Genomic DNA, 25,902 nt, shown 5'->3' on the forward strand with positions numbered 1-25,902 from the left:
TTTATCGGTATGGCATGAAGTTTGACCTCAAGAAGTTCATTAAGGAGTGTGACATTTGCCAAAGGATCAAGTCTGATATCCTCTCCTGTTGGTTTACTTCAACTACTATCTATTCTTACTACTCCTTGGACTGATGTGAGTTTGGACTTTGTAGAGGGTCTTCCTAAATCTATAGGGTATGAGGTTATCTTGGTGGTGGTGGATAGATTGACCAAATATGTGCATTTTGTTCCTGTCTCACATCCATATAATGTAGCCAAGATTGCCTCTCTTTACATGCATCATGTCTTTAAATTACATGGCATGCCCTCTTCTATTGTGAGTGATAGGGATTCCACCTTCACTTCACTGTTTTGGTCTGAATTGTTTAGATTGCAAGGCACTGTTTTGGCCATGTCCACCGCCTATCACCCTTAAACAGATAGGCAGACTGAAGTTGTGAATAGGAGTTTGGAGCAATATCTAAGGGCTTTCACTATTGATAAACCTCATCAGTGGGCTTCTTGGCTACCATTGACTGAATTTTGGTTTAATTCCTCCTTTCATACTAGTTTGCAACTAACTCCTTTTGAAACTTTGTATGGCTTTCCTCCCCCTAAGCTCCAAGGTTATGTGCTTGGTACTACTAGGGTGGATGCCTTGGATTCATTGTTAAGTCAAAGGCAGGTTGTTTTGGACACCTTAAAGGTTCATCTGGCTACTGCTCAAGCTAGAATGAAGAACTAAGCTAATAGGCACAGGTAGGAGAGGTCTTTTGCAGTGGGGGATTGGGTTTTTCTGAGATTGCAGCCCTTTAAATAGAAGTCATTGGTTTCCAAGGGCAGGTGGAAGTTATCTCCAAGATATTTTGGGCCATTTCAGGTATTGAAGAAGATTGGTAATGTGTCTTACAAGCTGAATTTGCCAACTTAGTCAAGAATTCACCCTGTTTTTCATGTGTCAAGTCTGAAACTGAAGCTGGGTCAGCATGTCACACCCTTACCTACTCTGCCTCCTGTTGATGAATCCGGTCAAGTGTTTACGGAACCAGTGGTTGTTCTACAAAAAAGGACCAAGTCTTTGAGGTCTAGGGTCATCACAGAAGTCTTGGTGCAGTGGTCAAGTGCTTCTCCTGATGATGCAACCTGGGAATCCCTTCATTAGCTACAACTCTCCTTTCCTCACCTTGTGGGCAAGGTGCTTTGAAAGGGAGGGGTAATGTTAGGAAACTATAATTCCATTGCAGTGTAATTGTACATGTGGACATTATTGATTGTAACAGATGGTAGTTAGTAGTTAGTTACTTTGGGGTAATGGGTTACCACACTAGTTAATAAGGTGAAGAGTGGTTAAGAAGGTGAGTTAGTTGTACTGTGAGGATGGGTCAATTGTACTAGGGTTAGTTAGGAATACACCACGGGTATTAGGGGAGCACTGTGTAACAAAACAGGTTTATCCAGTGAATAATACATTGCTATTCTCTCTCTCTCTCTCTCTCTCTCTCTCTCTCTCTCTCTCTCTCTCTCTCTCTCTCTCTCTCTCTCTCATGGAGGTCCAATCCCCTTGAAGTGACCAATCCATTTCCCTTTCTATAAACTAGCAGAGCCTTAACAGAAAATAGGAAGGAAAACTTTTTTGGATTGTGTTTAGTTGAGTGGGGAGAAAAAAAAATAAATGGTGGGACCCCGATGTTTTCTCCTCGGACCCACAAAAATGTTTTCTCTCCAAAATGGAGAGAAAACTAGGTGGAGAAGAATTTTTTCTTAATTGACAAAAATGTCTACGTGAATGTGAACTTCTTCAATTTGCCTTTATTTTTTTTTCTTCTCCCTTGGGCACTAACGTTGCCTTTTTTTTCTTTCTTTTCTTTTTTTCTATTCTTTTTTTTTTCTTTTGATTTTTTAAGGCTTGGACGTGATAGTTTTTTTTTAAAAAAAAAAAAAAAAAAAAACTAGACGTCATTTTTTTTGGGTACATGATTTTTATTTTATTTTTAAATAAATTTGGGTGATTTTTCTTTTTTTGTGATTATTTGTCACTTTTTTGTTTTAATTGGGCATCATTCTTTAACAATGGTTGATAAGTAAATTTATTCTAACTTTTTTTTCCCTCCACTTTTCCACTTCCAACCAAAAAAAAAGAGAGAAAATAATTTTTTTTTTATCCTTCCATTTTTCCATCCTCCCACCATTGTCTATCTTCCCACTTTTCCACTCGCTTAAACTCTATGACATCCATTAGCATTTCCCTTCTTTTAATTACTCAATTTTATATTTAAAATTTGAATATATATATATACATATATATATATATATATATATATATGTGTGTGTGTGTGTGTGGGTGGGTGGGTGGGTGGGTGGACTAAATGGGTTCAAAATGGGTCATCCATCCAACATAAATAATAAACCAAATCATTTTGGGTTAATTGTGACTTATGCATGTCAACACAAAGTTAAATCATTTATTAATTGTGCTTTGATACAAGCTCAATTACACTAAATATTAACATCAAAATATAGATTCTTAAAATTTATTTTTTAAAAAAATATGTTGTGTTCGCAAGTTGTGTCAAAATATTGGCACCCCCTAAACATTAAAATTCAGACCACTAATCATGCATTTGAGACAGTTATTGCTGCCTTTGTTTGTTTGTTTGTTTTTCTTTGGGTAAATAGTGTTGCATTAAAAGGCCAAACAAGATGGGGTACTAGACTCCGTCGAATTATCCATTACAAAAACACCCCTAATAGAGTCTGGGGGATAAAAAGATAACAAAATCATCATCTTGAGTTTGCCCCAAGCTAGCCAAAGCATCAGCACTTCTGTTAGCTTCTCTAAATGCATGATGGACCTAGGGCATTATGTAAGCTCCGCAACAGCAACCTGCGGTTATTAACCAAAGCCCACAACTTAGGGTGAATTTTTGAAGAGGATGACAAAAAGGACACTACCACTTTAGCGTCTAGCTCAACAATCACATGAGACAGATTCAAAGAACAAGTAGCAGCTCCAATGTTCCGTTCAAAACCTCTTATCCATGCTCTGTTAGAATCCCTAATGATTCCGCCACCTACTGCGCTCCCTGGATTGCTGCCTTTGTTTCATCGTCGATTATGTCATGAATATGTTCATGTTCTCATTTTTCCCTAGTAGATTGAAAAGGTTTTGGGACATATATGGTTTCTCCTTGCCAGCCTCTCTTCGTCATTGATTATGTCATGCCACTAATGGCACTATTCTGCCATTATAGATTAGACGACTGGTGGCTGGAGCTTTGATTACAATTTGAATTTTATATGCTAATACAGCACACCGTTGATATATATTAGATACATTTTACTATATGTTCTTGATCTACTTATTATGAACAGATTCCCAGCACGATTAAGTGACTAATAATAAAACTCAAACTAATTGGTTTTACACTCTCTATTTGTTTCAGTGATAATGTTTTCTAGAAAATTAGTCATTTAAAAAAATATTTTTTATAAAACTATTTCATTTTCTTATGTTTGGTAGGAACTTTAAATGAGTTGAAAAACAATCTTCTAACTTCCCTTATTTAACTTGTTGTAAGATAGAGTTGTTTTTTTTAAAAAAAATTAGTGGAAAACAATCTTTAAAAATAAGTCATACTTTTTCCATTGACCAAAGATAATTTTCTATTGTCTCATTTTTTCTGATACTACAAAACATTGAAAAACATGTAAAACTATCTTCATACAAGTTTAATTTTTTTGTGTAATTTCCAACTTTGCAGTGTGTTTCCAATTTAAGCCTTATAAAATAGCCCAAAAATGAAACTTATGTGGAATTTTTCCTTTTTGTTGATAGAATTATTTGGAATGACAAGAAATATTAATGATTTATCTGCAAGCCAGACAACCAAAAAATGTTTTCTAACTAATTTTTAGAATCACAACCGAACACAGAAAAACAAGTTTGTTTTCCCAAAAAAATGTTTTTCATAATACAAACCAATCGTAAAGTGAGTGTCTCTACTCATGGCCATCACGACTAATGCATATGCTTTTTTAGTAGCTTTGTTAAATTAAAAATAAATAAATAAATAAAAAATAAAAAATAAAAAATCTAGGCATCATACTACAAGTAGTGAGCAGTTGCAGCTTTGTTATTTAAATGACTACTTTTATTAAATTTTCTTCATTAACATTTTAGTGTGGAATATTAATTCGTCCTCTTTGTGTTTACATTCATAGCACATTTCTTGGTTTTTAGACATTATTTTGTAATCACAAACCTCTTATCCATGCTCTGTTAGAATCCCTAATGATCCCGTCACCTACTGCGCTCCCTGGATTGCTGCCTTTGTTTCATCATCGATTATGTCATGAATATGTTCATGTTCTCATTTTTCGCTGGTAGATTGAAAAGATTTTGGGACATATATGGTTTCTACTTGCCAGCCTCTCTTCGTCATTGATTATGTCATGCCACTAATGGCACTATTCTGCCATTAGAGATTACACCACTAGTGGCTGTTGCTGACTACAATTTGAATCTTATATGCTAATACAGCACACCGATGATATATATTTGATACATTTTAGTACATGCTCTTGATCTACCTCTTTTTTTTTTTTTTGAGAAACATGTTCTTGATCTACTTATTATGAAAAGATTCCCAGCACGATTAAGTGACTAATAATAAAACTCAAACCAATTGTTTTTTCACTCTTTATTTGTTTTGGTGATAATGTTTTCAAGAAAATTAGTCATTTAAAAAAAAAAATTTCTATAAAACTATCTTTTTTTTTTCTTTTTTCTTTTTTTTTTTTTATGTTTAGTAGGAACTTTAAATGAGTTGAAAAATAATCTTCTAATTTCCCTTATTTAGTTTGTCGTGAGATAAAGTTATTTCCCAAAAAAAATTTAGTAGAAAACAATCTTGAAAAATAAGCCATATTTTTTCTATTGACCAATTCTAGTTTTTCATTGACTCATTTTTTCTGATACTACCAATCACTAAAAAACATGTAAAACTATCTTTATACAAGTTTAATTTTTTGTGTAAATTCCAAATTTGTAGTGTGTTTCCAATTTAAGCCTCATAAAATAGCCCAAAAATGAAACCTATTTGGAATTTTTCCTTTTTGTTCATAGAATTATTTGGAATGACAAGAAATATTAATGATTTATCTACAAGCCAAACAACAACAAAAATGTTTCCTAACTTATTTTTAGAATCACAAGAACACAGAAAAACAAGTCTCTTTTCCCAAAAAAAAAAAAAAAATTCATAATACAAACGAATCGTAAAGTGAGTGTCTCTACTCATGGCCATCATGACTAATGCATATGCTTTTTTAGTAGCTTCGGTGAATAAAAAAAAATCTAGGCATCATACTACAAGTAGTGAGCATTTGCAGCTTTGTTATTTAAATGACTACTTTTATTAAATTTTCTTCATTATCATTTTATTGTGGAATTCTTCCTTTTTTGTGTTTAGATTCATAGCACATTTCTTGGTTTTTAGGCATTATTTTGTAATCACAAACTTGTAAAATCATGGGACCTCAATCAAGTAGATTTTTTCTTTTTCTTTTTTTGGGGTTGGGCTTGTATCCAGTGCTCAATTCTACTAGACACGCTATCATACGGATGCGTGTCTGTGTCCTAGTGTGTCTAGTAGAACTGGCCACTAGACACAAGTCTCATCCTTTCTTTCTTTTTTCCTAGAAAGCTTGTTGTAAGATGCAAGCAGGTGTATAAGATCAAAATTCTCTCTAATGATTCTGTTAAGTGCTACTAGGCCTACCTTGTTGCTAAATAGTTCTCAAGAATATGACTTGACTTTGAGGAGACTTTTGCCCTACTTGCACACTTCTACTCTATTGCACTTGCATCTCGATAATAATGTTTCCTTGTGTAGTATTTAGGGGTTGTTTAGATTGAGGGAGGAGAGAGGAGGAGTAAAGGAGAGTAGAACAGAGTTCGCTGAAAATAAACTAATTTTGGCCTAATTCTATTCTACTCTACTCTGCTTCCTCTCCCTTCCTCTCAATCCAAACGGACCATTAGTCTTTAGTAGCTAGGGTTTTGTTAGGTTGAACCAACTCTAAATCATTTGATTGTATTTTATGCAAACAACACAAAAAAATAAAATAAAATAAAAAATAAAAAACATGCCTTACCATTTAATACAAGTGAGTCTTTTCTTTTGCTCTTTTTTACTTCATTCATTTTGATGTGTTGGGTCCATCACTTATTCCTACTATGGGGTAGAAAGGTCACATTACTATATGACATTTCTTTTCACATTTTGCCCCGACACATCTAAGTTTAAGAGTCTGGCCAAGCAAAACTTCACTGTTTCAAGATTATGCTACATTCATCCTCCCAGCTTCCGTTCCTAACTCCTTTAAAGGAGTAACATCTCTTATTGCCATTCATTCTACCATCAATTGTATACCTTCACCTTCAAGATTTCAGGTGTATGCTTTATTCTCTTTTAACCAAGTGAGCACACTAATGACAAATGCACTCTCAACTATTTTACTTTCTAGGTTATGGTCTTAAACAAAAGGGTTATCATCATATCAATACTACAATCCTACCACGAACTGAGTCAGAGTCTCCCATCATGTTGTCATTTGGTGGTTCTATTGAGCGCAACCAGACGACGTTGTAGCTAACAAGTTCACACAAGAGCACACCATTGACTACCTAGGAGACATTTGGCCCTTTTGTATACCTCTCCTCACTTTGCATTATCATTGTAGTCATTGCCTCTAAAGATTGACAATTTCTTCAGATGTACATGAACAATGTCTTTCTCAACAAAAAATTAACTCAATAAAAAGGTTTAGATGATGCATCCTCGGCTTGCCTCATTCTTCTATAAGTGTATACTTCATTGTATCTTGTAAAGATTGAACATGGTTTACAAAATTCAGCATCCTTATAAGAGAAGATTATTAGGTATTCCCGAAATATCATAAATGCGAACTCCCTCCTCTCACATGAATGGTGAGTCTCACCATGAATTTAATTAATGGAACCCACCATTCATGTGAAAAGAGGAAGTATGCATTTATAGTACTCCGGAAGTACATAATAATTTCCCCCTGATAAGACATCTTGGTTACTTTATCAATTAATACAACGCAATGTTATTTATTAGATGCATTGACCACGGTACCACGCAATGTTACTTACCTTATGTTGATGATACGGAGATAAAGTTCTCAATCAACTTTTAATTCTGTACTATCACTATGTATGTGACAACATTTGACAAGGATGCTATATGTGCGTCAGAGTGTGAGAGAGAGGAACAAACTAGAATAAAATCTATTAAAAAAAGTCAAATTATATTTAGAGGTGGTTTAATATTGTAAGTTGAAATTTACGACTGTTACAAATTAAACCATATAATTTCATTAATTTCAAATTGAACCTGAACTTCTAAAATTATATCATTACCATACAGTTTCATTAGTTTCAAATATTTAACCCTGCACTTTTAAAATCATATCAATTTAAACCCCCTAATCAAACCTAAAAAGTTCAATGTTTAAAAATGATATGATTTTAAAAGTTCAGGGTTCAATTTGAAACTAGCAAAATTATAATGTTTAATTTGTAAAAATCTTAAAAAAAAAAAAAAAAAAATTGAAAGCCTTAAACTTCAAGATTTAATTTGTAACCGCTCCTAAAGATTATGGTCTAGCAAGTAATTTAGCTTAAAACAAAGTGAGGAACAAATATATATCCAGCAGAACCTGACAAAAAGAAACCACATTGGTTATCATTCTCAAAAAGTTCACAAAATAGTGTTGCTAATTTTGTGGTGTGAATGACATAGCTAGTTTTTAACATAAATCTGGCCATACATTTCACAAAAACATAGCATTATTCAGGCAAAATGGACAATATCAATGAAAGTGTAAATAGAGAATTAGGTTTGTGGAGGAGTGTTAGCAAACTTCCATAGAAAATGATCCATGCTTTGATAGCTTCTACCACCAGCTACTTCTTCGATTGGTACAGCATCAGTTATCTCCTTCAGGTCATCTTCTGTAAGTTTCACGTTCAAAGAGCCAATATTGTCATCTAAGTTCTTGATCTTAGTTGTCCCTGTTAAAGTTCAAGGAAAATGAACATTGAGAAATAGCAGGTGAAAGTCTCAACTTGCCTCAACTTTTAAAATCTAGCAAACAGTTCCAAAGGGCTCTGACACAAAAGCAACTGTTTATACTAAATAAATATGATTGAAAATAAGAATATTAGTGAACTTTCCAACTGAAAGAGAAAAGAAGATAGATACACACAATCATCCTTAATTATCAAATTTCAAGTTTCCTGCCCATGGGAGGTACATAAGGGTGCACTGGATAATAAAATTCCACTCTGCTTCAACATCTTCATTCATGTAACACTTCCAATGAAAAGTAAATAACTCAGCTAAACCTTGATTAATGTCATTAGATTTTTTCTTAATCCAGTTACCTATATATTTAGCATACCTGCATATATTTTTTAGCAACTTTAATATCAAAAACACATAATTGACTCATGTTTTATTATTCCTCAAAATCGAACTACCACTCCTGCAAAAAGTCAGTAACTTGCCAGCCGTATGGCCAATTCCTTCAAGACATTGTGATCACAAACCGTAACCCATTATAAAATCTTATTTAGTTGTGACCACAGCCTAGGACTATGTTTATGAATATGTTAACAGGAAATTAAAATCTCTGAGTTTTTCTAAGGCTGTTATGACATTATAGCAGGCAATATCTATGTAATTTCCTGCCATGAAGTGGGCTGTTATCCATTTATATGCTAAACTTTGAAACTTGAGGCACGAAATCCTTATGTAACTTAGATTGGGATAATTCTGATATATTTCCTTAACTTCTATATCAACTTTGTCCACTATAAGATGCAGGAAATATAAATTCTACTTATTTCAGCTTAAGTGGGGAAAAGCGCACGCTTGGAGTCAAGTTAATTTCAATTTGACGCACACACAAGATAATAATACATAACAAGAAATAGAATCTTCAGCCGCATTTCTTTCTCGTTTTGAAAACTTAAACACATAGCACATTTTTTACAAGTAATTAATCAGGAAAAAAACCAAAAAATGAAAGCCAATTACCAGGTATGGCTGCAATGTCATCTCCTTGTTTGAAAACCCATGCAAGTGCTAGCTGAGCAGGAGTGCATTGGTGCTTTCTAGCAAGTCCTTCTATTCGACTATAAATGGTCTTGTTCTTGTCCAAATTTTCTCCATGGAACCGAGGGTGCAAGGCCTTATAGAAAATAAAAATAATAAAAATAAAGAAGCTGGTTGTCAGTTTCATTTGAAGAATTTTTATTGTTGTTATTACTATTTTATTAAGGAGAAAGCACAAATTCTTGAAATCCTTTCCATGAGATGGTTTTTGTAGTACAACAACAAAGCCGTAATTCTGAAACTTTTGGGGTTGGCCAGATTTTGAACAAAGTAATAATGCAGAAAGTGCGAAGACTAGTTTATTTTAATGTAGTCTTATGAATTTTGAGTCAATTGTACTTTTATTGGACAATTGAATTTATTTTAGGTCTTATTAGTGAATTAGGTTATTAGTAGTTTATTTAAATTTCCTTAAGTCAAGAGTATTTTTGTTATTCAATACGTGACTCTCCTAAGTTGTTGCTGCATCCATTTTGGTTTTGTCCTGTGTCAAATAATTGGAGTCAGCCATATGTATTCTTCTTCTCTGTTATTCTATCCAATATAAAAATCACACTTTGTCACCTCCTTAATCAATATATCTTTTCTTACTACTACAAATGTTATTTTAAGTCTTCTGCTATTTTCTTTTGTGGATATATTTGAGATGATTTAGTTTACAAAAGAGACAGAGGGAACAAAAAGATGGATATATTGACAAAGTACCCATTTGTTTCTTCCATACCTTTGCATAATTTCTCATCAATACAATTGATTTACTTATAGAAAAATGAAGGGAAAATAACTAATTTGGTTACTGAAGCTTACAAGAAGTTCTATTTGCTCCCTAACATTAGGGAGGTCAACAAGTAGAGTCAGTTTGGTTCTGGTATCAACCTGAACCTGCTACCTGACTAACTCCTTTTTGGGTTGGGAACATTCCTGCATGTTGTTTACTAGATTATTGGTTGAAGTGGAAAACACCCCAGTTTTGGGTGAGCGGTTGGGGTTGTTTGGTGGGGAAGGAGACAAGCAGAAATGAGTGGAGAGGGTCAGTGATGAGCGGTAATGAGTAGATGACAGGACACAACCAAGTAATAACTAATGCCAACAGATGATGTGGCACGACTTAGTGATGATTTGGAAATTGGAAACATATACAGACCTTTTTGTTCTTTTCACTTTTCTGTGAATAGTTATTACTCTTCTACTTCATCTTCCTATCATTCTAGGTGGACTTCTGATTGGCAAATCATCATCTAAGTCATGTCAGGTCAGCTATTTAACATGACATGTCATCTATTGTATTTGTTAGGCAGATAGAAAAGCTTAATAGCAAAATGTTAAATGTCAGTAACTGGTTTGCAAATTTTCAAATATTAGAGACGAAATTGGAACTTCTTGTAAACTGCAAGAACTAAAATAGGTGTTTTCCCTTGTAGGAATTTTTCACTCGATAAACTTGAAGTATGCATTGCTCAAAAAGAGAACTACTATTGCCTGAAGAATTGTGCAGAAAATTTGAGAGTCCACAAATAAATGAGAAAAAATATCAGTGAAATATGTACCAGGCGGCTATTTGCATCCAAATTTTCCACAACTCCTTTGCCAGCGAAAAAACCACGGCCAAGAGGACTGTATGGAACTATACCAATGCCAAGCTCCCTACATGACCAAAGGCATCAAGAGAGCATTCTCATGCTTTTGGATAAGATAATTACATATAATGAAATCAAAGCTACACAAAATGGATACAACCCAATTAAATTTTCCTCATAGTAACAGTCTTTCAAAGAAGATAATGGTCTTTGAAACCTAAGGGGAAAAAAAAAGAGAGAAAGAGATACTTAGGACTCATTGAATCTGTTCCCTTAACTAATATTTACAGACACAATGAGCAATGAACAAGCAGCTCTAAATTTAACTCCACATCTAGAACAAATGAACATGTGTAATCTTCTTATATGTGGAAGCACTCATGAGACCAAAATTATAAAAACATCATCTGTGAACTGAATAAACCTGCAAAGTGGAATTATCTCCTCCTCGATATCACGACTCCAGAGAGACCACTCCATTTGTACAGCTGTGATGGGATGCACAGCATGTGCCCTCCTTATCGTGTCTGGGCTGGCTTCAGATAGACCAATATATTTGACTTTTCCTTCATCTACCAGTTTCTTAAGTTCACCAACCTATTCCAATAAGATGTATTAAATCATATTTGCAGAGAATTTAATAATTTCAAATTACAAACAAACAAGCAACAATTTTAAAATCACCCATTGCAGGCATCTAGTTGAAAGAGCAAGAGAATCACTTACAGTTTCTTCTATGGGTACTTTTGTGTCTACCCGATGCTGATAATACAGATCAATATATTGCACATCAAGACGCTGTAAGCTGGCCTCACAGCTTGAGCGAACATACTCAGGGCTTCCATTCACTTGCATCTGAGGAAATCCTGATCTTTGGATGCCAAATTTGGTGGCTATTTGAATTTTCTCTCTCGGCAACTGTTTCAAGGCCTGAAAGATATAAACTTCATTCGATTAAATAGAACAGAATTTTAATGTGGTCCTTGATTATTAATCAATTCACTAACAGATAATATAGAAAGTAGTAACAAAATTTTCTCATCTGTGACCATCTTCAGATTTACTACCAGATAGGAACAAAAACATTTGACTTCTTGAGCTAGTAAAAGTAAATATTAGTGTCTTTTACCTTTCCAATAAGAATTTCATTAGAATGGGGTCCATAAGCATCAGATGTATCAAAGAAAGTGATTCCCTTACTGTAAGCATACTTTATTATTGAGATTCCATCCTCCTCGGAGAGAGGAGAATTATAGGCTCCAGTCAGGGACATACATCCAAACCCCAACTTTGAGACCTGGGGGAGAAAAAGAGTTCAGAATTACAAAAAATTGAGAAACAAAAGTTTAAGAATAAATGTAGTAGAATGATAATAGAGCATGTTGGAATATTCATGTGTGAGTATTGTGGTTAGTTAGGTTGTGAGTTTCCACATTGGATAATAATGACAAGAGTGAATGGTTCATATGACATTATTAGGCTCAAATTCATAGGCTGAAGCTTTTGGGTCAATTGATGTCCCTATATGTTTTATTAACTCCTCAACTAGAATCTCCCCAAGTTGTTATGTGCCCAACAAAGCGCAACAAAATATTTTAGTACAAAAACTTTAATTTCTTCAAAGCCTCCCATATGACAACATATGAAGCACAAGATTGAAGGACTTCAAAACATGCAAATCTTAAGTGCTGAAAATGGAAAAGATGAAGGAGCATAAGTTTGTTAATTCCAGAAACTCTCCATGACCATAGTCTCAATTATAGTGTAAGATCATTACCCAACAAATACGTATTAAAATGACACTTAACTTCAGAATCTCCCCACCCAATCAAATTGGAGTATGTGTATCATATATATGTTCTCAGTATACTAGGCAAAAGAATAGTAACTACTCTTTAAGAGATGGCATCTCTAGTGTTAACGCAAATCTCATGTCTTCACAAGAAAACAACAAATCCCTGTGGACTTCAAATTTATCTTAAAAGTTTAGCAATCAGCTCAATCTGTTCAGTTCATCATGCTGACTTGGTTATGAGGTAATACAAATGGCTGCCTTAGTGTAGTGTCATAACAGAGTTCCAAGGGCATCACAACCTCAAAACATTGAATTATGAGAGTCTCAAGGGATCATACCCTCAAAACACAATTCAATCATAACTAGTATAATCAAATTGCTCTAAACTCTTGCTTTGTCATTAGTGTTTAAACTTGCAGCCACAATAGTTATTCATTATTCCAAACCTTAAAGATTATCTCCTATTAAATCATAAAACTATATAGTTAAATGATTAAATTTGTCATATCCTAATACCTTAAACTTTTGACACTATCTATAATTTAGCATGGTATTGGGGCATGAGATCCTGAGTTCGATCTTTGTCTCCTCCACTCTACCTCCCATTTAAAATCCCAACTCACTAGTAAGGGGGAGAGTTAAAATTATGTGGTTAAATGACTACAAAACCAAAGCCATTAACTGCTTATGACTTGAATATAGAATTGTGTTTCTTAGGGATGACTTTCAATTCCTTCTTTGGTAGTAAGTTCTCATTGAAGGGCGTCAAATGAATATAGAAAACATCATTTTTGCAGCAACATCTCAAATTTATGATGCACTGTTCCTTGTCTCTAACTAACACACTAGTTAACTTTGTCCCCACCATACTCTTAACATACAGGGTACTATATGCAAGATGATTATTTTCATGATGGTAACACTTCACAGCTTATGATCACAAAAAGGTAACTTGGCAACACCCATCATCGGTTTTCAACTATTCATGATTTGAGTTTGAGACTCAAACTTAATAATCAATGAGTACTGAGTTACTGTGGATGGGTTTTCAAAGAGATGTGACTTGAACAAATACAAATTGGAAGTTTCTTGATAAAGATTAAAAAAACCTGAAATGGGTATTCAAGGTTTAGCTTTGAGATTTACCTCAAGGCCTTGATTGCCCAGTTTCAGCCTTGGAATTTGGACTTCGTTCCCTTCCGCCATCTTCCAAATTTTGTGTTTTCTTTTCAATGTCTGTATTTATATGTTGCTTATTCTTTTGATTTTTTCTCATTAAAGTGTTAAATATAGTAAAACCCTAATTTTGGCCCCAAATAAAAATAAAAATAAAAACAAAAAAAAAAAAACAAAGAAAGGAAAACACTAATGATAGTTACATACCGATCTAAGGTACATATAATGCCACCTCAAATAATATAGGATTTCAGATAATATCTGTGTTAAATATATTTTCATAACCATAAATATTTTTTATTTAATAATAATAATTTGTCGCATAAAACTTATAAAAATATTTTAAATTTAACAATTTTCACTAAACTTTTTTTTTGAGGAAGAATTTTCACTAAACTTAATTTTACTATTTTACCATTATAATTAAAATCGTGACACGATCTTAAAAGAGTAAGCACAATTTAAAAGAAAAGTTTCTAAATTATCCACTGTTAGCTACTTCAAAGAATTCTAAAGTTTCTAACCAAATGGATCATCTGGTTAAAAAGTTGAGTTTTTTACTTTTATTTTAAAGAAAACCGTAGGGGTTGAATTGAGAATAAGAAATGGACAAATTTTTAGGTGCATTAACGGCCCCGGTTATCCACTGCGGATATATTTATTTATTTATTTATTGATAATTTTGAGTGTGCATTTATTAATTGATTATTTCAAAAAAAGAAAATTATAATACTATTATGAAAAATATAAAAAATTGTAAAAAATTAATTATTTTTATCTTTTTTCGCAAAATACATTTAAAAATATTATCTCAATCAATGTGGTCCAGACGTTAGTTAACTTTTCTATTTTAAATTAAGCATTAATTATCTAAGACTGCCCATACACACCTGTGACCCTTGCCATATGTCAAAAACAGCTATCAAATTTTGTTTAGTCAATTATTCCTATTAACATGTAACTCATACAAATACATAGATATATTTAAAATTAAACACAATCTTTATTTTAAAAATATAAATTGTGGGGTCCAATAATTTATGGGCCAGGCCCATTTGCTCATGGAGAGTCTGAAAGCCCAAGCCAAGGAGAGCTATGGCCCAAGCTCGATAATATAGAGCACAAGACAGTTTTGGGATACAGCCGAGGACAGTTCAGTCCTCAGCAGATCCAAAATCCCACCGGAAAAAAGGGGTAAAACTGGTATAGGACTAAACTTGAAAGAAAATCTAAAAATATCTGGGGAAAGTTGCTTTCATTGTCATTCAATGCTCTGCACCTGACAGAGCCGTATTCTTCAACTGTTACAACCACTCCCAACCACTTTAGGTATGGGCTGATGGGACAAATATCTGCCCTAGAAAGTCAAACCTACACGTGGGCGCTGGAGAATGGCTACATGTTGGTATAAAAGGAAAAATAATCCATAAAGAGAGGGGGCTGGTGGAAAAATGGCTAAAAACCAGAGCCTCCCAGCCCACCTCCAGGAGAAAGACTCCAGGGGTGAAGACAACTCAACCATGTGTGAACACCACAAAGAACCCACCGCCTGGTGACCAGGGCCTAGCCTTTCCAAACCCACTCTCTACAAATCATATTGTTCGGGCCTTTTCCATACGAGCCCAAAGCCCTCTTTAGGTCGTTAAAAATCGTGTCCCTGCAATTGGTGCCGTCTGTGGGAAGGCTTGCACATTGGCGCAGGTGGCGGTGAAGTCAACTTTCTAGCAAGCAGAGATTCGCGGGATTTTCTCCATCCCTGGCAAACATGCAGCAGTTGCTCCGACATAAACTTCTGCTAGGGGCTACGCCTTGCAGTGCCAATGGCGCGGGCAGCTCTAGGGGCTTTTGGCCACAAGCCAGCTCTCCCCGCCCTGGTCTAGGGGCTTACATTTGAAACAATAAATAAACGAAAAAGAAAAATCAAAAGTTGTGGACAGAATCAAGGCCTTGCATGGTCCTCGGACTCAAGCCTATGGGGAAACCAAGTACAAAAAAGAAATCTCACAAGTTTTGGACAGAACCAAGGCCTTGCATGGTCCTCGGATTCAAGCCTATAGGGAAACCAAGTACAAAAAAAAAATCTCACAAGTTTTGGACAGAACCAAGGCCTTGCATGGTCCTATAGGGAAACCAAGTACAAAAAAGAAATCTCACAAGTTCTGGACAGAACCAAGGCCTTGCATGGTCCTCGGACTCAAGCCTATGGGGAAACCAAGTACAAAAAAGAAATCTCACAAGTTCTGGACAGAACCAAGGCCTTGCATGGTCCTCGGACTCAAGCCTATGGGGAAACCAAGTACAAAAAAGAAATCTCACAAGTTCTGGACAGAACCAAGGCCTTGCATGGTCCTCGGACTCAAGCCTATGGGGAAACCAAGTACAAAAAAGAAATCTCACAAGTTTTGGACAGAACCAAGGCCTTGCATGGTCCTCGAACTCAAGCCTATGGGGAAACCAAGTACAAAAAAGAAATCTCACAAGTTCTGGACAGAACCAAGGCCTTGCATGGTCCTCGGACTCAAGCCTATGGCGAAACCAAGTACAAAAAAGAAATCTCACAAGTTCTGGACAGAACCAAGGCCTTGCATGGTCCTCGGACTCAAGCCTATGGGGAAACCAAGTACAAAAAAAAAATCTCACAAGTTCTAGACAGAACCAAGGCCTTGCATGGTCCTCGGACTCAAGCCTATGGGGAAACCAAGTACAAAAAAGAAATCTCACAAGTTCTGGACAGAACCAAGGCCTTGCATGGCCCTCGGACTCAAGCCTATAGGGAAACCGAGTACAAAAAAGAAATCTCACAAGTTCTGGACAGAACCAAGGCCTTGCATGGTCCTCGGACTCAAGCCTATGGGGAAACCAAGTACAAAAAAGAAATCTCACAAGTTCTGGGACAGAACCAAGGCACTGCATGGTCCTCGGACCCAAGCCAATGGGGAAACCAACTACTTGGATGAGAAAACCAGGTTTTGGACAGAACCAAGGCATTGCATGGTCCTCGGACCCAAGCCAATGGGGAAACCAACTACTTGGATGAGAACTAAGTGTTGGACAGAACCAAGGCCTTGCATGGTCCTCGGACTCAAGCCTATGGGGAAACCAAGTACAAAAAAGAAATCTCACAGGTTTTGGGATAGGACCAAGGCATTGCATGGTCCTCGGACCCAAGCCAATGGGGAAACCAACTGCTTGGATGAGAACTAAGTGTTGGACAGAACCAAGGCCTTGCATGGTCCTCGGACTCAAGCCTATGGGGAAACCAAGTACAAAAAAGAAATGTCACAAGTTTTGGACAGAACCAAGGCCTTGCATGGTCCTCGGACTCAAGCCTATGGGGAAACCAAGTACAAAAAAGAAATCTCACAAGTTCTGGACAGAACCAAGGCCTTGCATGATCCTCGGACTCAAGCCTATGGGGAAACCAAGTACAAAAAAGAAATCTCACAAGTTCTGGACAGAACCAAGGCCTTGCATGGTCCTTGGACTCAAACCTATGGGGAAACCAAGTACAAAAAAGAAATCGCACAAGTTCTGGACAGAACCAAGGCACTGCATGGTCCTCGGACCCAAGCCAATGGGGAAACCAACTACTTGGATGAGAAAACCAGGTTTTGGACAGAACCAAGGCATTGCATGGTCCTCGGACCCAAGCCAATGGGGAAACCAACTACTTGGATGAGAACTAAGTTTTGGACAGAACCAAGGCATTGCATGGTCCTCGGACCCAAGTCAATGGGGAAACCAACTACTCGGATGAGAAAAAGTTTGGGTTTCGTAAGATTGGCTACTTAATAAAAATACTAAGCTACTTTATCCACGGCTTAAATACCGTAAAAGGGTAAGGCTAACAAAGGTGTAAGGAAGGTGGTAGAACGCCCCAATATTCAGTAGCCTAAGGGGGCTGTTCATTTGGCGGGTGATATGTCTTCGGATGGTTATTTCTTACACGGCATCAAGCCTTCGGTTCTCCCCTCGGCTAGTTTGGGGTAAGTATTATTTTTCACGGGTCGGCCTTGTTGTGCCAAGCAATTCTAGTAAAGTTATGGTGATGTCTTTTTCTTAGCGAGTGCTTCAGCCATGATTGTTATCGATTCAAATGCTATATTATTGTGCCGAACAGCACTTGATAATTCGTAAAGACCTCTTTTTCTTTGATAAGGGGGTAGGACCCCATGTATTATGCTCTAAGGTCGGCGGTATTGTGCTCGGCCGACTCATGAAGCTCATCATAATGCCTTCTTTTTTCCTGTCTCGTAAGGGTTTCCGTTTTGAATATTATTTGTTTAAGTCAGAATTATTAAGTCGAATTATTTTTGTAAGTACAGAGCAGGGTAGTATCTGATTGAATTATGTGTCTATGCATTGTGTCATCATTTCGGAAATAAAGAGATAGAACATGCGAAGTAAAGTAATAGCCATTTTTATTAATATGAAGATGTATTACAATGTACAAGGAGGGGCTTAAACAAGCCTATACAAAAGATAAACTGTCAAAAAAAAAAAAAAAAAAAAAAAAAAAAAAAAAAAAAAAACAACAACAACAACAAAACCTCAACAATACAGATAAGTAAACAACCAGATGTCTTGTTAAATTCGTCTCCGAAGTCCTTCCAAACTTTGCTTCAGTAGCGCCTATATTGAGAAAGGGACCTTCTGTAGAAGAAGATGGAAGAGATGGAGGAAGAAGATGGAGGACATGAGTAAAGAAGGAGGAGAAGAAGAGAGAAAAGATGAAAAGAAAGAAAAAGGAGCAAAAGAGGGAGAAGTGAAAGCACCAGGATGGATCTGGTGCTGGGAAGACTAAGAAAGGGAGGCGGAGGGGGGCACCAGTGAACAAAGAGAGGAAGAAGCAGAGGCACTTAGTCCCTGCCTCGTTCCTGACTCCTAACACACTGGGGCCATATTAGGTATGCTCGTAAGAGAGCGGTTGGTTATGATGATGGGAGTTCTCGACTCAGTCACGCCGAAAGTTTGACGTGATGAGCCCCTGCTTCGGATTTTGGCTGAAAGGAAGGTGGGACAAATCTTAAGTCTCCGCCATCCTTGCCCTGACCGAGCCATTTCGAGTTTTATCAGAACATGATACTTTGAGGAAGGGTGTGGTTCCTTCATCACTCGTTATGGTAAACGTATTCTGATTTCGTGTATAACAATTGGGTTAAGTAAACGCTAAGGGAGGCTGAAGGTTTCAGATCTCAGAAAGATAAAAGGGTCTCTGTACGAAAGTGATGGCATCCTACTTGCCTTCTTATAGGAAGGGCGAAACGGAAGGTATTAAATTCGTTCAGGTTTCCAAAAGAATCTGAAAGACAAAGATGTGTTCGTTCCGCTTCCCTACCTCATCAGATGAGCCGTCGGACGTAAATGAGTCTCGTAAAGGAAAACCTTAAAGGCGCGTCTTGGACAGCCAAACGGCAGGAGCGGGTCACGAGTAAATTAAAGGGAACACCTTGTAAGCCGTTATATTTTCTAGGCAGGTGGAGAAACCATCAGCATTAATGAAGGGCTAAATTAAAGGAGCTGTAATAAAGGCTCGGCATTACCAAAACCCCCATTTCCAACCGGGAGGTTGGACAGCCCGGTTTTGAGGGGCTATTGTGGGGCCCAATAATTTATGGGCCAGGCCCATTTGCTCGTGGAGAGTCCGAAGGCCCAAGCCGAGGAGAGCTATGGCCCAAGCTCGATAATATAGAGCACAAGACAGTTTTGGGATACAGCCGAGGACAATTCAGTCCTCGGCAGATCCAAAATCCCACCGAAAAAAAGGGGTAAAACTGGTATAGGACTAAACTTGAAAGAAAATCTAAAAATATCCGGGGAAAGTTGCTCTCATTGCCATTCAATACTCTGCACCTGACAGAGCCGTATTCTTCAACTATTACAACCACTCCCAACCACTTTAGGTATGGGCTGATGGGACAAATATCTGCCCTAGAAAGTCAAACCTACACGTGGGCGCTGGAGAATGGCTACATGTTAGTATAAAAGGAAAAATAATCCATAAAGAGAGGGGGCTGGTGGAAAAATGGCTAAAAACCAGAGCCTCCCAGCCCACCTCCAGGAGAAAGACTCTAGGGGTGAAGACAACTCAACCATGTGTGAACACCACGAAGAACCCACCGCCTGGTGACCAGGGCCTAGCCTTTCCAAACCCACTCTCTACAAATCATATTGTTCGGGCCTTTTACATACGAGCCCAAAGCCCTCTTTGGGTCGTTAAAAATCGTATCTCTACATAAATTATTAGTCAAATTATTAAAAAAGAATGGCATTTAAGTTGTAACATATGCATATATATATATATATATATATATATATATAGATACATTTAAAATTAAACATAATTTTTATCATAAAAATATAAATAATTAGACAAATTATTTATTAAAAAAAAGTAAATGTAATTAGTCACATATTAAAATTATTACCTAAATTTAATACTACTTATGATAACTTTTTTTTCTAATTTTTAATAAGATAAAATGTGTGATTATCTTTGTCGTATGGTAATTTTTATTGAGTATATTTGATTTTTTTTTTTAAATAGTTCATTAATATTAGATTTTTAGTATTTTACACTCATTAACTCACTTAGCACAATGATTAAAAAATTTAAATAGACACATGGCACAAACCTAAGTGGATAATTCATAATTATAGTGTGGTCCCCATATAAATTTAGACACATGGCACAAAATTGGATTCTAATTGAACTTTCTCTGATCTTTACCTATTAATATATACTAGCCGCGGACCCATGCGTTGTGCGTGATAATTATTTTTATTGTATTTTTTTTTACAATTTAAACGAATTTAATAAAGAATAATGTATTTCATAATCATAGTTTTATCAATCATAAATATAATATAAGAACAATCATAAATTATAAATATAAATTTTGTTGTACCAAACTGAAAACAATACAATTTTTCTCAGAAATTCAAAAGGCAAATTAACGAAAATATTCATTTTTTTTAATAAAAGTTATTTATAACATTTTGTGAATCATTAAAAAAAATATATAAATTTTGAAAATTATTCTTTTAGTTTTAAACAAACTTTCTCAAAACTTATTTTTTTTTGCCTACAATCCAAAACAAAGAAAAACATAACTAAGAAAATCAATAAACTTAACAATGAATAATTGGACCAATTAGGAAAAACAATTTGTTGTTGATAATCTATTAAGGTTATTTTCTTTGCAGAAATTATAATTTCATCCACCCAAAACATATTATCAAATAAACATACCCCTTTTTTTTTTTTGCCTACATGTTGCAGGCTTGTAACTTTTGGTAGAAGTCACTTGTCATTGCGCTAAGGATTGACTTAATTTGCCCTACAACTAGTACAATTTTTTTAATGAAACTTATTTCATTAATAAAAATATACTTCAAATTATAATTAAATTTATCCCATCAAATCAAATCAATTTTTAGAAAAAATTGAAAATATATCCAAGTGTTTAACAATACAATCATTAAACAAATAAAAATAAAAATCTCATAGTATAACACTTAACAAAATAAAGGCAGAGAACCACGTTAGGTAGAATAAAATAAGCTAATATTAATATGTTTATTTAAATAGTAGGGTTTTAGAGTATGAAAAATTTATAATTATAGCTCTTAACAATACGGGACAGGGTGGGGATGAGAAGGGGCGGGATAGGGTAGGTCTACAAAGTCTAAACCCATCTCCACCCCGCCCTATGGTGCGGAGCTAAAATCTTGCCCCATCCCCGTCCCACCACCTTTGCAGGGTGGGGAAAACCCGCATGGGTCGAAGTGGAGAGGGACGGGAAAAATTTCCATCCTTATGACAAGCTTCCACCTCTGCTCAAAAGACTCAAGAGTAAAAACAGAGAGAGCCACGCGGTTTGAGAATGTAAATTCCAATAATATTTAATACAGTCCCTCAAAGTCAAACAGTGAGGTTCCACGCGTTTTGATTTTTTCTAAGAATATGTTCATAAAAAAAAAAATTAAAAAAAGGCTAATATATGAAAAGTTACCTTCTTTTTTTTCTTTTTATTTTTATTTTTATTTATTTTTATTATCAAAGGTGAGTTTCATACGGTAGAGCAGAAGTTTACTTCAACAAATCTCTACCAAATATCTCAACGTAATATCACAGAGAGTATCATTTATCTTATGCGGAAAGTAGTCATCTTTACTCTTTAGAGCTATAGCGCCCATAAAATGATCTATACTCATTTTCGAGCAAATGAGAAAGGGGGATTCTAATCCTATGGAATACTCTATTATCTACCAACTAATCACCACAGCAATATCTGTAGATCAATTAATAGGTTGGTGCAGTGCACAAATTTTGGTAATTAATTCTATTATTTATTTTATGTAGTTGTTTAAGTTTACTTAGGCTGTGTTTGTTTCATGTAAGCGATTTTCTGGAAAATACTTATTTTCTGGAAATATTATTCTTCGGAAAGGAAAATATTTTTAAGTGTTTGGCTGCATTTCAGAAAATGTTGTGAAAAATATTTTCTGGTATTTGGTTGTATTGTTGAAAATGCTATTTTCCTACAAATTTTTCACACGGCAATTCAACCCACGGCAGCAAACTCCGGCAATTAAAAGCCACAACCACCAAAACACCACCACCACACCACCACAACAACAACAAAAATCAAAATCACAGAGAGAGAGAGATCGGTGGGTTGAAGGCGAGATCGCGCGGAGGCGAGATCGAAGGTGCGATCGTCGCGGTGCGATCACCGGACTGGAGCTCGCGAGATCGATCGGCGTGGTGCGATCGGCGAGGTGCTACGATCGACGTGACTAGTGCGTGTGATCGTCAGACTAGAGCTCTGGGTTCGCCTCTTCTCTCTCTCTCTCTCTCTCTCTCTCTCTCTCTCTCTCTCTCTCTCTCTCTCTCTCTCTCGGTCCGGAATTCATTTGAAGTGAAAATAGGAACAAAAATTCATTTCTGTGGTCAAAGCGTATTTTTTTGGGTCAACTGAAATTGATTTCCGAAAAATTCTATTTTCCGGATCAACCAAACATATCCGCATTTCCGGAAGTGATTTTCTCCCAAAACAAACACACCCTTAAGTGCCTGATTCTGCATATACTCAGGCAGGAAGCTAATTCTTGGAGTTAGAGGGGTAGTTTTGTTGCTAGTTGTGTGCGGCAGCTTTAATCTCTGGCTTTACTACTGCTTGTTTTTTTTTTTTTTTTTTTTTTTTTTTTTTTTTTAATGCATGCGTACCCTGCTAGATAAGGACAAAATTTATTCCCTTTAAATAAGGACTAGGTTCAGAAGTTGTTTGTTTTCATGAAATTGATTTATTGGTTTTTTTTTTTTTGGTAATTTTTTGTTGTTAGACCAATTTTTTGGGGCTTGTATATTTAGATTTAGATTTTAGATCTATAACCTTTTTTTTATGGCCTTTTAAATGAGGAAAAGTGTTAGACTTATACATTTTTTTACAAATTTACTGATGTGGTAAGTGGTTATTGGTAAGTAAATTTTGTGACTATAGCAATACTCTTAAAAGAATTAATGGTATTTTTAAAGGGGGCAAAGTTTAATTTTATAGAAAAAAAATTGCTAAAATTTGTACTACATATTTACTAATATTTAAAAAAAAAAAAAAAAATTTGGGGGAGGGGTCATTCCCCCCCCCCCCCTTCCCCCAAAGCCCAGGAGTGGCTCCGTCCCAGTTTACACTAGTTGCAAACCTATGTAATGCATAGAAATAGATAATTATTTTTTAATTGTGGTAAAATATATAATTTGTTCTCTAAAATAATGTTTTGTAGATAATTTGTTCTCCCTAAAAATTAAACAATCTTTAAAGTTATTTTCCATCTTTCTATCTCTATCAATATATCATTTTACACGTATAAGTTCTTGTCGGATTGGGGGACAAGTGTCGAGATTCAAATCTCTAAGAGAGAGTTTCATATACATACACTTAGATTAGAGTATAATAACTTAGATTAGAGTATAATAAGATTTCTATCTTAAATAAAAAATATAAAAAATAAAAAACTTCCAGTTCTTATATAGTTTGAAGTTAGGTGAACACTTTACACTTTAGCTGTAATATTTTTTTTTTCAATAAAATTTGATAAGAGATACACGTACAAATGAAAATAATAAATCATTTTTATATAATACTTTTGAACATTATTAATTATTTTAATAGTTATCTTTCCATTGTACAATTTCATTATCTACAATGTCTTTTTGATGAATTGCTCTTTGATTTCTGAGATTTTATATTAATTTTCTATGATATATTTTTAATTTCCTAGTAATAACTTTATCAAGAAATCTTAATTGAAAAAATGTTTTTTTTACTCCTCTCTTTTTTTCCTTAAGATTTTCATATGCAAATTTTTATTTTTAGTAAGGTTTTATTGTTAAAGATATTTACAAATAAAAGAAATATCATCTACAATATAAAACTATAATATGACAAGAATAAAATAAAATTAACATGTAGCACAACAGAATCTAAGTAACAAACTCACTATAGTGACTTCACTTAATCATTAAATCACCCATCAACATCAATCAACCAAAAAAAAAAAAAAAGATTTAACACATAATTTGATGAATTAAATTGACTACACAAGAATTTATTTTATATGTAGAAAATCAAATATTATGATTCAAGCATAAAATTTAACCAAAAAATATTATGAAAATTTATTATTTTTTAAACTAGAATTTTAATTTATCTAGGTAAGACAATGCATAATGAAAAGAAAGCTAAAATCAAATTCTCACTTTTGATTCTGTTGTTGAGAGGAGGAGGAAAAAAGGACTGTTTAGTGTAGGATTGTTTGGTTTGTGGTCATATGAGAGATTAGATTATTAAAGTTTTTCTCTCGGATGGTTCATTCATTTTTCAAAATTCCAGAGCTCTACCATATGCAAGAATTTCATATTTATCACGCATCAAACATGAACCAATGTTGCCCTATTTATTAATATTTTTTTTAAGATAAGTCTTTATTTTTACATCTAATTGATTTTATATCTAGCCTTGGGGTTAAGAGCATGTGAGGTCTCCTATCCTAATAAATTAGGCAATGAAACATTAACAAACCAATGAAATAGGTTTGGGGGGTTCATTTTTACCACGTTTTTACTTAGAGAAATGCTATGTCCACAATATTTTCAAAACAAATCACAAGCGGTAGGTTGTTAGTTGTTGTTATGGATGAGCAAAAAAGTAATTTAAGTAGTGAATTCAAATTAAAACCAATAACAACTTACTATCTATTATTTGTATTGAAAATATTATGAAAATTGTGTGAATGTAGCACCTCTCTTTTACTTATCCTCTATAAGTATAACAGTTCACAAGACATTCTATTATTAAATAAGTATGGTAAGGTGTGATGGGATTAGTTACAAAGCAATACCATGCTCCTATCATTTTGGTCTATTATTGGGCTTACTATAGTATTGAAGAGTAGGATGCTCCAAGTCAAGTTGTGTGCCTTTGATTGGACTCATGGAAGCTACCTGGCCCCCCTACAATATTTCCTAGGATCTTGGAGGAATTTGTGGTCATTTGCTGGAAGTTTGGGGTCATTTGGATGTTCCAGCTTCCAAGAGTATTTTGGGTGTATTTTAGTGATCTATGTGCATTCTTGGGAGGCATTTTGGTACTTTGGGTGTTTTGAGGGTATTCAAGTTATTTCGGTAAGATATGGAGAGGGGGTATTGTCAATGTATAAATTTATGGGGGATTTATGTAGTCATTGTAAGTTGTATGGGTTTATGTAATTGTCTATAGCTAGGAGGTGTTCGTGTAGTTGTTGGGATTTAGGCGTTGTCAGTGTAAATATGTAAAGTTGGGAGTTGGGCTTGGGTTTAGGTTATTGACTCGGTGTAACTGAGTTGGGCTTAAGAATTTTGACGGGCTTTGCCGTGTAGATGATTGGACTTAGATTTGAGTGAGGCTGGCCTTGGGCGTGTTAGAGAAATAAACTGGGCTAGGTGGTTTTAAATAAATTGGGCCGAGTTTAGGCCAGTTTAAAAAAGATGAGTTGGACCTATTTGGGTTAACCCACATTAACTAGATCTCATTGAAATCTTTATCCACCCGTGACACTTCAATGATTTCATACAATGCCCATCTCATCTCTCTATCTCTTTTTGATGAACAGCAAATATTTAAGGG

At 35.1% G+C, this 25,902-nt stretch overlaps 1 protein-coding gene across 1 annotated transcript; it reads right to left on the reverse strand.

The window, feature by feature from the left end:
- Positions 1–7,728: 7,728 nt before the first annotated feature.
- Positions 7,729–13,806, reverse strand: LOC115980052 (probable aldo-keto reductase 1). The gene is made up of 7 exons (XM_031102252.1): positions 13,706–13,806; positions 11,894–12,061; positions 11,491–11,694; positions 11,189–11,361; positions 10,735–10,831; positions 9,110–9,263; positions 7,729–8,082 (listed from the first exon to the last, which is right to left on the reverse strand). Exons 1-7 carry the CDS (start codon positions 13,763–13,765, stop codon positions 7,904–7,906), a joined length of 1,035 nt encoding a protein of 344 aa, XP_030958112.1. The 5' UTR covers positions 13,766–13,806; the 3' UTR covers positions 7,729–7,903.
- Positions 13,807–25,902: the final 12,096 nt, after the last annotated feature.

Source organism: Quercus lobata, chromosome 3 (assembly GCF_001633185.2).
Source record: "Quercus lobata isolate SW786 chromosome 3, ValleyOak3.0 Primary Assembly, whole genome shotgun sequence".
Lineage (NCBI taxonomy): Eukaryota > Viridiplantae > Streptophyta > Magnoliopsida > Fagales > Fagaceae > Quercus > Quercus lobata.